Genomic DNA, 13,058 nt, shown 5'->3' with positions numbered 1-13,058 from the left:
ACTTCTTTTAATAAATAAAAAATTTGAACATTTTTTTCCCACCCTTGTCCTGTCCTGTATTCTTATTGAATCTTTGCATGCTTGATTTCCACATAATTTAAATTTAAAAATGATGCATTGTGTTTATTACATCCAAATTTTCGGTACATTTGAAGAAGATCTTTTAAAAATGTTATATAATTGATAAAATTTATAAAAGCAAAGTTTTTAAATATATATTCAATTATAATATCCCCTCTAACTTATATTATTCATGAGTCAAAGTTATTAATTGAATTAAAAAATCAATCTAGCTCTAAATATAAGCAATACCTAAGAGTAGAACCTTCCCAAAATGTTACTTGGAGTATTCCATCACTTGGGGGTTCAAGTTGCCAACTCCCATTCTATGTAAATAATAAATACAAGTGATCACATGCAATTATGTCTGATTGTTTTCAAATGTGATGTAATGTCCAAGAAGTAAATATAACCTCCAAATAGCTACATACATATTTCATATACACAACATAATACATATTAATTTGTGTCATCCATGCATGAGGTGGTGTATTTTGGCACCTTTGGGATTATTAAGCAAATAAAGACTCATATCTAACTGAACCTACATAATCTTTAAAAGTAGTACATTTTCAAAGACCATATACTTGTTGATTTAAAATCCCAAACACAACATGTACATCTATACCTCATCCACAAGATCCCAAAGACAACCTACTACCTAATAAAGGAATTAATTCTAAAGGAATCCATGCCCCATCAGTTGTTTTCAAGACTTGCATCTACACCTCATTGACAAGAGCCCACAAACAACCTAGTTTCTCTCATCCATTCACAACCTATTGTTCTTCATCTCACTGATTCATGTAGTAATTCAAAGTTGTCTTGGCTAACTAAATACAACAATTAGCCTAAAGTAGTACATTCTGAAAGGATTAATATGATAATTTACAGAACAAAATATAGATATCCAATGTGGTATAAAAAATTTCTTGCTATCTTCAATGAAATCATTTTTAGCCAATGTACATGAATGCTTCCATTCAATGAAAGATAGTATTACATCCATGTGCCTTTCCAATAACTTCTTGATCTTTGACTTTTTTATCTATAAAAGAAAATAATAATCATTGTAAAGCATGCCCCATTGTGGTCACTCTATGGTCATGAATTCACTTCTCATAGATATTGTAGTAGTGGTGCTTCGCACGTCCCTAAATGGTCAATTTTGATGCATCCTAACAATTGCAATAAGTAAATCATTAGTATTTCTTTAAAATCATTAACTTAGTAATAGAAATAAGAATATCTACAAAATAACTTCAAATCAAACAAAATCAGACAATACAACACTGCCTTTGGGATTGTAGACAGGCGAGAATCAGATGGAAGGGGATTACAAGACTTTTCAGCACTTTTGTTTGCCTACCTTTCTATATGACCTAGGGATCAATGGCTTGGCTTACTCTTTCAGGGCCCTAGGTTTTTTTTGAGAGACTTGATTCCTCTTGGGCTCTTCACATCCGATGACACCTTGTGGAGTCGTGCTCTCTAGAGGATGTTCCGGCCACTCTTTTCAGGGCTGCTCACTCCTCGGTCAACTCTCCATGGGAGATCCTAGCTAGCATTGCAGCATGGCACATTTGGAGAGCTAGATGCACTGAGGCTTTGGAGGGTTCTCAGGTTCACCCTTCTCAGATTTTGGCCAGTACTTGGACAAATACAATACACACTCTGATGGCCATTTGGGCGACCATGCAGGGATCATCTCGAGTAGCCTCCTCTAGGAGAGTTACTTTTCTCAGAGATTGGAGAGACTCTTTTTTTAGTAGGATTCCATTTGACCCCACAAAACCAAGGATAGATATGTCTTTTTTCTTTTAGCATAGAATCAAGGCACAAGCTTAAAACCCAAACAAGAAAGCTCTAATTTAATAATCTTGTGATTCTAGTGAAAAAGACGACCCACCTTTGTATAGTATCGAGAACCATATTTCCCCTCAATCACTCATAATAAATTTAGGTTAGGATGCATGAGCTTCTAAGCAGTGTCACAACTGTGTAAAGTTCACCACCCTTTGTGAGGAAGGTGATTTCATCTTCACTTACCCAATCTTAGCTACATACAAATAGTAAATTATTGTATATTTCCACATGCTTAGAGACATAGCTTAAGATAGTTGAGGATTACACAAGATTCACACTATGATCAAGAATCCATGGATGAGCTACAATACGGATCATACAGAGCTATTGAAATGTTGAATAGAGATAAATCTAACCTTGATATACAAGATGACACCAATTTACCCAAAAACATGCAATAGATTGATTTCTCAAATTCACCCTTCTTTTTTTGTCCTATCAAACCATAGGTTTACTTTACTTTGACACTATCAACTTCATTCCAAATTCTCAAAATGCCTTCATGAGCTGCCTTTGCTGATGGCTATAGAGGAAGCCTGATAAAGAAGTGCACCTACATCTATGGAAATCTTCCGTGCAGGCAAATGTGCAGTCTTAGATGGCTTTGTTATAAGATTGATGGGCCCTAGTAATGGAATATAGTCACCTATAGACAAAAGTCATATGTAATAAAAAATTGTATGTGTCTACTTCCAATGAAGCATAAGATTAACATGACCACCCTTTATACTAGACTATAAATCTTGTGCATGCCAATTTTTTGTGTAACAAGGCCAAACCAAATAGTGGAGAGTATGATTAACATAACCATGCACTGCTCTACTAATAAAAGCCTACACATTCTTGGACAAGAAATTGTGAAATATAACCAAACTTTTCTAACCAAATTCCATCATCTGCATTCATGTTTAAATGTCCAAATTAGTAGTCCGACAATCTTAGAGTATATATGCATCAGTGTAGGTTGAAATATGAGCAATTAAAAACAATTCAATCAAATCATGTTGCATTTACTTGAGCTTGTGAGCTAAAAGGAAAAGAGGGGTTCAAGTCATGTGCATATCTTCAAGGGTCTAAATGGAACAATATTTTTCTTGTGGTTGACGGACTTACCAGGGCTGTGCATTTGATTCCTACCAAAACTCAATATTCAGCCTCCCTTACTGCTTCCCAATCTATGGAGAATGTCTTCAAATTACATGGCTGCCACATGATATTGTGAGTGACCATGATGCTAATGGGATGAGTTTGCTTGAATGTTACAAGATTTCTCATGGAGTTTGAAAAAGCTCATACTATTTTAGAATGGCCCTATTCAAGCATGGTTGAAGACATGCAAATATGTATTGGAAAATATTCTTCTATCAAAGATTTATTTACAGACATGCATCATCTTTAGGGCAGGGGAAAAGGGAAATGGAAGCAAAACCTTGGCACGAATAAAAACAAGGCATCTTCTTGCTCAAGCACAAATGGTTTGTAGATGTCCCTCAACAGGATTGATAGAGTATCACTTACACAAGAGGACTTTGATCATCATTTCCACGAGCCTGATAATGCTACTTGTAGTCATCAACAAAGCAGGCTTGACAAAAGATGACTGCGTGATGCAATTAGGCAGGGTGTTTTTCAGCCCATATGAAGGTTCTCTCAAAACTCTAAGTAACCTCATTTTGTCATTCTATTTAGCACAAATTCTATGGCAAGGCATTGGGGAATTCTTGGTTTTGTAGAACCAAAATTTGGGTAATGGATGAAGAAAACTATAATCTTCAATTATGAGAGAACTCAAAGAAAAAAAAAAGGAACCACCTTACAATCATAGGTAGTAGAGGTCAAAAATTTCTAGAAGTAAATCGTCTCTATTGGCATAGGTTTTTTGGAAGGCCTCGACTTTGCAAAATTTTATCACCGTCAATCTCAGTTCAACACTTTTGTAATATATACCTTGCAAAAGATATTATGCCAAATCCACTTCCACTGCAATTTCATGTTTCAAATATCTTACTGAATGAGGGGATGCTAAAACATGAATAGTACCTTAATGTAACAAAATGGTGCCTTCAAATTGATTGTCCACGAAGTTGTATAGTCTTTGTAGCACCAGAGATAGGTTAAAGCATCACGATGCTTGGAGTTTCATGTGAACAAGGCTTGCATGTGTTTTTTTGTTCAATTACAAATGCTAAAGCTAAGGAGCATAGGTAGAAGATGCAGGCTTACCTCGGGTACTAGTAGCTTTTTACAAGCCATGGTCTATTGAAAGAGGTGCAGATTACGTATCACTAAATCTGAGAAGCAAGCAAAGAATGTTTTTGTCTTTCTCCCAAAACACATGGTGTAGAATCTTTCTCCCCCTTCCCTTCCAAACCTATGATGCATGGAGGAAGTTGAGTGGCTATGGCTATGGTGTGTATATGCTCCTCTTGTTGTTGGTCGCCCCCTATAGTATCTTTGTGGGTATTTTTGTGGCTTCCCACCTCCATTGTTGGGCACTACTTGTCCTAGACTTGCAAAATTAATGCCGACTTGTGATGTGAGCTTCCTATTTCCATAAATCTTGCACCCAATGCACACTCCCAAAGGCAGAGGTGGAGTCGATCGAGTATTGCTCAGTACTGAAGATGCATTGATTGAGGCAAAGGAATGGATCAAATATGGGCTATTCAATACAAGTGTAGGTGTGAGCCATTGTGGAGCTAGGAGATTTCATAATCCACAATGGGATGATGCTATGGATGCACAAATTGACATAAGGGTTGGGAGCAGGGGCCGAGTTGGGGGAAATCCATTTTTGGAAAAAGTTGTTTGATTTTATTCCCCCCAAGCCCCTGCCTAGCTCCCTGTCTAATTACTTGGGGGGGTCACTCATCATATGTAACCCTATCATGTGAGTTCAATAGAAGGATATTTTTTATTTCTAAAATTTACAGAAATAAATATACATAAGGGACTATTTAAAATAGTTTTGGAAAAAATTTACAGATTTGTATAGAAAAGAGGTACATTTTATTAATGAAAATTTTATAAATAAGGGATTTTAAAAATAGGCCTTGAATGCACGTGATGTAGAGGATTTATACATAGTGAACCCCCTGAGTCTAATTACTAATATATTCCTATTGGTCGTGTAAAATTTGGTTATATAAGCATGTGTCAAGCACTCAGCTGTGAGTGAGGTTGTAGTGTGTGTGAGTTCCTCAATGAAGCTATGGATAGAGTGCCCAATGGCATGAGCAGTGTTGCCCCTCAATGAAGCCATATGTGGGTAGAGTGCAATTGGGTGAGGTATGAAAAAAACAAAAAGTATTCAGCTCTTATGTGGCATTTCCTCCTCTCTCATTACACTTGTCAAAAAGATGCTAATATTGCATTTATATTTAAAGAGGATGTAATGTAATACAATAGAGCATCTTCACATGCTTAAGATTGCAAGTTGAAATTTATATTATGCATATCCTAGAACTTCATTGTCCAAGAATAATGCCTTAGTACTAGTAGCAGCAACATCATTTCTAGCTTGAACAACATGCTCTAAGCTCTTCATAATCATACTCACACGCCATTATGATAGAAATGAAATTTTGATCCATCATAGAAGAACATATTAGAAAGCAATGCATAAATTCCAAAGTGTAGGATTTCATCAACCTTAAGGAGGCCACTCAACCAATAGCTCAATACCCTGCATTAATTTGCCACCTTAAAATATCAACGCGAACAACACTTTTCTATTTCAATCAATATAACTTAGTGTTGAATAATGCAACAATGACACAATGAAGTTGTCCTCTTGCATAACACCATAATATATGTTCCATGGAAGTAATAAGAATACTTCATGGAAACAACCCTCATTAAAATGGACCTAGATGTAGTCCTTAGAAGAAATTTGGATCATCGATGCCATGTGATCGAAATAGGAAAGAGTAGGAGAGTGTGTGTCCAGTACTTGTCTTTTTCGACCACTCACAAATTCAATGGAGTTTCAGTATTTCAACTTATCGCTTGATATTCCTATAAAATTCAACAAAGCTCACCTCATCTAGAGAATTCAGATCCACAATATGGAAGATTTTGGCGGGATGCAATAGTGCAAGTGAAAGATCCTTATGAGAGATGGGACATGGGAGTAAGAGAGGTGATAAAGTTTATCAAAGCCAGTGATAAGCAACTCAAAATTAAGAAAAGGAGCTTGGAGTCAACGCTGATTCATATGGTACATGCCCTTAGAGCGGCGGTAGTTGGCTCTGAATCCAGCTGATGAGATTCTACCCACACTCCTTGTGGAAACAGAGATGGCACACCAAGATCTAGAGTTATAGTTTAGGGAGACAGCTAGAATTAAGAGTAGGCAACTGTGGTTGTTTGTAGGAGACTGCCCATCTAAAGCTTTCTCCTAGCCAATCAAGAGAAAATAATTTTGGGGGAACATAGACAGAGTCATGGATGCAAAGGGTAAATTTGTAACCAAATGTTGGCATGTGGCTCAAAAATTTTTACACACAAGAGTTGTCATATTAAGGCCTATAGATAATCCAAACCATATTATCATGGTTTTGGTATGGTGTGCTTCAACCCATCATTCATTAAGGTTTAATGCACATCTAACTATAAAGGTATAATTTAATGTTAGTTAAAAGTGTTGTGTGGCTCCAACCAATGAGGATCCACTACCATCCTAGTGTGTGGTTCCAACCAATGAGGAACCACTACCATCAAAGTGAGTGGCTCCAACCAATAAGAAGCCACTCACCACCCAAGATGACAAACTGTAAAATCTCTCCAATACCACCATGACACTCCAGGGGTACACTTGCTTGCATCTTGCTTTATATTCTCCTTGTCTGATTGGCCTAGGCAACAATCCAAGGTAGGCATTTGAACCCATGACCAGGTCTTTATATTTTTAGGCCATATGACATAAACCACTTTTTCCAAAGAGTTTCCAAATATCCATATTGCATGTTGGGATCTTCTCTCTCATGCTTCTAAAACTTTTTTAATATACACTACCCTTTTGTATTTTGATGTTTAGACTTTAATTTACTTCCTAATGTATATATAAATCTATAAGTAATGGAATTAATAAAAGCCCATCTGTTGAACTCATGTGATAGGGTTACATATGATGAGTGACTCCCTCGGGAGCAAAAGAAATGAGTACCTACTCACGAGGCTCTCTTGCTTTCTGATAAATGACACGAAAAAGCCAAATTTTGAATAATAGATAAAGCCTCGTATAAATGGGAAAAGTATTTGCAATATTGCATATCGCATTACTATAGGATTCTCACATGGCACATACTGGGATTTGGCTAACAAAGAAAAGTATGGAGTAAAGTTTAACATTCATGGTAACACAGGAAGTCCCAAAACAAGAGCCTCAACGGTCTCAGCAACAACAATTTTAAAAGACTACATTCATGAAAATGCTTTACCTCAACCCCATCTATCTGAAATGCATCTTCCTATAGGTTTGACAAAAAAAGAGGTGTTTAAGTCTATTGGAGAAACATAGAGGCAAAGAGGGCATGTTCCAACATCTTTTCACTATTTGTATACTCTTTGGAAGGAGAGCTTTGTACATGTTAAAATCCCAAAAAGGAAAAAAATATCAAAGTGCAGTGATTGTGATGATCTAAAGCGAGCACTTGAGAGTGCAACGTCTCCAAAACAAAGAGAACCATACAAAAAAAAAAGCAAATTTCATCATGGACTGGTTCGGCATTCTAGACTAAAATATGCATTTTGGACGGAGCAAGCTATTTCTTATCCAAATGAGTACATGTGCGTTATTGTAGATGGTATGGATCAGAACACAACAACATAACCTCGATTCATTAATACTCCACTTAAGCTACAAGGAAAATACTTTTTGAAGACACATCTATGTGGAGTGTTAGTGCATGGATTTAAGTTTTTTGTAGACATATGGATTGATTTCTTTCATCTACATGATTGTAATCAAGTTGTAACGTGAGTTATAAAGGCAATTCATAGTGTACATGTAGGAAAAAGATCACCTACTAGCAAATATAGGCAGACAATTGTGGATGAGAGAATAAGAATGTACTCTTTTTTGCATTTTGCTCAATGCTAATCACTCATTGAATCTTCAATGAGATTGAAGTTGGGTTTTTGTTGGTTGGACACACACATGAGGATATTGATTAGGCTTTTAGCACAGTCTTAAGAGAGCTAAAACACAAGGACATGGAGACGAAGGATGGAGACGAAGGATGCCTTGATAAGAAAATGTGGGAGGCAAGTTGGTGGCCACAAGGAAGGTACAGTATGCTCCATGGTTGAAAGGATGTATGATTGAAAGTTCTTTTTTCTATCTTTCATACAAAAAGCTGGTGATGCCCTGATTGGTCATAGCGCTCCACACTACTTTCGCTTATTCTTAAAGGATGAAAACCAGTGATGCAGTGGCAACACTATTCTCATGATACAACATGGGAACCCAAAGAACCTTACTGTCTCTTAACTTCAATCCCGAGCAATGAAATGCATGTAGCATGGGCTCCTATAAAAGAATTCAGTGAGAAATCTAAAGGTGAAATAGGAGGCTTAAAATATTTTATTACATATAAAGAGGAAATGCTTCATAGACTTCCTGATTGGAAGCCCTGATCGTGGAAGGAACACAGTGATGTTGTAATTAAGAAGACCTATCAATTGAGTCTAACCAATCCCTAAAGCTTATGATCATTGTGGTAGTTCTTTTTCCCACTGCAAGAATTTTGGATGGCATGCAATGAGCTATGAAAGAACATTCAATAAAAACCCACAGAAATTTAGTCATAGAATGCCAAGCCCCCTCTTCAATCGTCTCTTAAGCTCTTGTCTTCAAAAAATGCTCTTTGGCTTCAACCTATGATCGGAATTTTATCATGATCTCCCTTCTCCCTTTTGGGATAATGGTTTTTCCCTCCGTCCTCCTTGACCAAACTAAGTTTTCAATCTAATGAGGGGGATTCTTATGCAAAATTACTAAAATGTGGACCCCACATTTAATTTAAAAACCTCATGTTTTGAATTGTTCAACAGATGAATAAATTATTTGAAAACTAGTTTAACCTATAATTACGAAAGGAGTGATGGTAAGAGGGTGTCTCCCACGAGAGAGGTAGCATTCTCTCAAATTTGTCAAATTGAGAGACATTTGTTTTAAAAAGGCATTGTGGATGACAGTGATACATTGTAAACCAACTTTAGATTAGCACTGTACTTTCAAAATATTGCCTGCTGGTGATAAAATGTAATAGTTAGCACTCTTTGGTTTAGGTATCAATAGACAACCAATACTTGGATTTTAATGAGTCAAATAATGAGAAACCTTTTTTAAGGAATCCAGGCATGACATGGCATTTTGTGAAGCTGATTCCCTACACCAAAATGCACCATTGAAATCCCCATAGTGACTTTGGATGGTTTATTAGCACTTGTAATTGCTCTTGTTTATTGAGAACTTGAACTTCATCCAATTATGTAAGGGAGAGATTCGTCCTTCATAGTATCCCCTATTAGGTTAAATAAGATGTCAAGGATCCTATTCATGGCACATATTGAATCTCTATACCAAAGTAACAAGGTGGCAAAATCACCATGGTCTTGCCTTTTTTTTCCCCCTTTTTTCTCTTCTTCACCATGGTCTTGCTTTTAATGAAAGGAAGAGTAGATGTATAGCAAGAAGACTAAGCTATGTCAATATTTAAAACACTTATGACCTACTTGCCAAAGTCATGAGCTCGCTAAATAATCCCTCTCGTCACATGAGGAAGATAATGTGGAATTGGGTTCTTAGCAATTTTCTTGAAAATCATGTGTGGATGAAAGGAAATGTCTCGAAGAAAGATTTGGGTCTTCGAGTGGTTAACGTCTTCCAGAAGCTCAAAGGAAAGAGGAGTCTCTCGAAGTATATAGACCAAATTCAAAGATAAAACATGGAAGGCCCTTTAGAACGAAAAACTAGCCATCTTCCGGTAGTCCCCCAAAAATCCAACCATATTGACACATAAAGACAAAGTCACCGATGATGTTACAAACTCATCCCAGTATTGGAGGACAAACCCTACCCTTTTGTCTCTTAATGTTTAAATATTTTCATCTTAAAATAAAAATAAGATGAATGATAAAAATAATTCATAATGCCTCCCCGAGATCCAAACTAGTGAAAAAGAAATGAACCACGGAAAGCTTAGAGAGAGAGAGAAAGAGAGAAGAGAGAGCGACAGTAGAGAAAAAGCAGCTATATGGTATAGTGCAAAAAAACATCTATTCTTCTATAACTCGATTTGGACTACAAACCTCATCACGACACCTACGCGATTAGAAGAGGTAGATCATCTCGAAGGCGATCTATTTTTTCGCAATGTGATTGCGGTTTTCTTTTGAAGAAACGAATAAGAAATAATCGGGCAGCTAGAAACGCTATGGAATCAACCGTACGACACGATCTATTGCAGCACAAGCTTTCAAAAATATTGCAAACTTCATGGTAGATCGACCATCAACAGCGGAAATCAACACCGCAAGCTTATTGACTGCACAAGAGGTGACACAATCTGTACAACTACATACACCGTACGTGTAAGTGTTTTTGCGCACAATGAACACATTCTATAGCTAGATTCCAACTCGCGGATCAAAGCCTTCACACACAAAATGGAACAGTACAGATTCAGATGTATTCTTTAACTAGCAGCTACTGCTTCCTTGGAGACTGGAGGGGGTGGCTGATCCTCGAAGGCCTGACGTCTCCTTCCGAACCTCCAGGTGAAGCCGCTTATGCGGAGTGCCAGCAAGTAAAAGAATTGCGTCGCGGCAAGGATGATCACAAATGCCTCCAAGAATTTCTGAAAGCGATAAGAAGCATCCAAATCAGAATGCACGCAGACATTAGGTGAGAACTTTTAAACATTTAGTCGTTGTGGCTCACAAGCAAATCCAATTTGCAGAACTCTCTTTCCGCATTTGTCGATGCAACATACCATGCTCAAGTATCTAGCGCCTCCCCAAGTAATTTCCTTGACTGCTAATCTGTTCAGACAGTAAGCCCAAGATTAAGCATGTTCCATATTCGGACGCCGCATGATTATAAGAGAGAGAAATTTGAGCAAGACGGCGTAAAGATATACCCCATAGCCAGAAGGGTCAGTAACCATGCGATAGAGGCTGCAGCATAGGTGCCCGCTATGCCCTCCGCTTGCCATGAGAACAGATGGTGCGTGCCAGCTATTTTGGACGCAATGCCCACCACTCCAGCGACTAAGGCAAATATAACGAAGTAAAATGTGACGGGGTTGTCCGTCACAGCTGCACACGAGTTCAATTAGCAACTTTGCATTAGGTAAATTCAAAATCCGTAGTCCATGTGATTCTACGACAGACACTGTGAAGATAAGAGGAAAATTAGTTGCTGTTAGTTAGTGTAATGTTACATCGGTTCAGACACGCTAGTCTCTAACAGCATTGATATATTGAGAACATGCGATTAAACCGTTGTTTCTCTCTCGTATATATATTGATTCCGAGCGAAATGCGAGTTCCGTCGTCGTTGGCAACCGTGTGGGGTTTCTTCTATCCATGAATTTCCACTCCACGTTAGCAATTGCCGATTCCAGATTTTAACCGGCGCAGTTCCTTGGGCGCTCTAATGATTCAAGACTGCACCATGAGGGGAGGGGCAGGTATAAAAAGGGACTAGAGAAATGGAATAGGCGAAAGCCAGGCTAGTGCACCTTCCCAAGTCTCATCGATCGCTAAGTTGAGAGCCCAGCCGGCGATGGCGACGACGACGATGTACAAGACGAAGTTGAGGAAGAGGAGGGGAGCAGCAAGGAGACGACCGAGGACGAAAGCCATGGTGAAGATAAGAGAAGGAGAAGGGATTACTAGAGGTGGAAGGTGGAAAGGCGAGGGGATCAAAGAAGGAGTTGACAAGGTAAAGAAAGAGGTAAGGCAGAGGGAGAGATGGGATGAGGCTTATTAAGAAAGCAAAGTAGAAAAAGCTATGGAGGTGGTGGAGGAGAGTTTACTGGTCGACGCATCCAAATCTGATCTAAACCTATATTTTGAATGCAGCAATCGACCAAGCAGCTCTCTCCCTCTCCATCGTCCAATGCAAACATCTCACCTATCCCACTCGTTCCTCCTATCTACTTCATCTTCCTGCTACCTTCTTGATTCCTCGTCGTGAGGAGTCTCTCTCTCTCTCTCTCTCACACACACACACACTCGCACACTCGCATACCTACACTCACCATCCACAACAATCTCCATCTCAGCAGCAAATATCACTCTCTCACACCCACACTCACATCACTTACGCACTCTCAAAACAGGCATCTCCATCCCAGCAGACAAGCCGTCATCAACATTCTCTCCCCCCCTCTCTCTCTCTTACACACACACGCGCTCGCGCGCACACAGCAATGTCCATCGCAGCGGACAGTTTCCTTAATCAAGCAGTGATCTCTGTCTCATGTCTCTCTCTCGCGCGCGCACGCACACACAAAACACCATTCTCCATCGCACCATTCGGTTTAATTAATCTGGCGGCGATCGAGTCTCTCTGTCTCTGTGTCTCTCTCTCTCACACACACCCCCACACGCACAAGAAACAGGAATCTTCATCGTTGCAGACAGCTTAATTAACCAAGCGCGGTGTTCGAGTCTCTCTCTCTCTCCCTTTCGCACAGCACATACACGCACCAAACAGTTGGCCATCTCCACACACACACACACACACTCTCTCTCTCTGTAACATCTCGGCGCCCATCCCACTTCGCTCCTCCTACCCGTCATTGATTCGTTTCATCCCACCCACTCTCCCGCTCCTTTCCCCCACCTGTATTGTTGGTGTGGATTCTCCAATCCTTTGCGCCTCTCTCCTTCGCTCTCATTCCACAAGTTTGGAGCGAATATTGACCTCGCAGTACGGGAAAAATTAGAGAAGACATCGAGAGCTCCTAGTGGGTATTTTGAATTATAGAGCTCGTAATCAGTTCACAGAGTCCATTCTCTTCTAAGCGAGACCATGGGCTTCATGGATGTTGGGCCATTGGGCTTGCCCAAGACTCATGGAGTGTCATGGACATGCCCAAGGCTTATGGATTGGCAAG

At 39.0% G+C, this 13,058-nt stretch overlaps 1 protein-coding gene across 1 annotated transcript; it reads right to left on the bottom strand.

Moving 5' to 3' along the window:
* Window positions 1–10,505: 10,505 nt before the first annotated feature.
* On the bottom strand, window positions 10,506–11,882 carry LOC147881247 (membrane protein PM19L-like). Its single transcript, XM_087370253.1, has 4 exons — window positions 11,676–11,882; window positions 11,073–11,250; window positions 10,926–10,974; window positions 10,506–10,790 (listed from the first exon to the last, which is right to left on the bottom strand). The coding sequence occupies exons 1-4, from the start codon at window positions 11,797–11,799 to the stop codon at window positions 10,629–10,631; spliced, it is 513 nt and encodes a 170-aa protein (XP_087226379.1). The 5' UTR covers window positions 11,800–11,882; the 3' UTR covers window positions 10,506–10,628.
* Between the last annotated feature and the right edge of the window lie 1,176 nt (window positions 11,883–13,058).

Source organism: Dipteris shenzhenensis, chromosome 31 (genome assembly GCF_047967505.1).
Source record: "Dipteris shenzhenensis isolate YYH24624 ecotype China chromosome 31, Dip_SZ_1.0, whole genome shotgun sequence".
NCBI lineage: Eukaryota > Viridiplantae > Streptophyta > Polypodiopsida > Gleicheniales > Dipteridaceae > Dipteris > Dipteris shenzhenensis.
The sequence above is the reverse complement of the archived record's forward strand: the minus strand, read 5'-3'. Positions and strand labels throughout refer to the sequence as shown.

What these genes read in the sequence shown, in the direction of transcription:
- LOC147881247 (XM_087370253.1), bottom strand. Translation starts at nt 11,799, where the DNA reads ATGGCTTTCGTCCTCGGTCGTCTCCTTGCTGCTCCCCTCCTCTTCCTC. An exon ending in GATCGATGAGACTTGGGAAG is followed by an intron (nt 11,251 to 11,675) that starts GTGCACTAGCCT and finishes ACTCGTGTGCAG; the next exon opens with CTGTGACGGACAACCCCGTC. An exon ending in GCGCTAGATACTTGAGCATG is followed by an intron (nt 10,791 to 10,925) that starts GTATGTTGCATC and finishes TATCGCTTTCAG; the next exon opens with AAATTCTTGGAGGCATTTGT.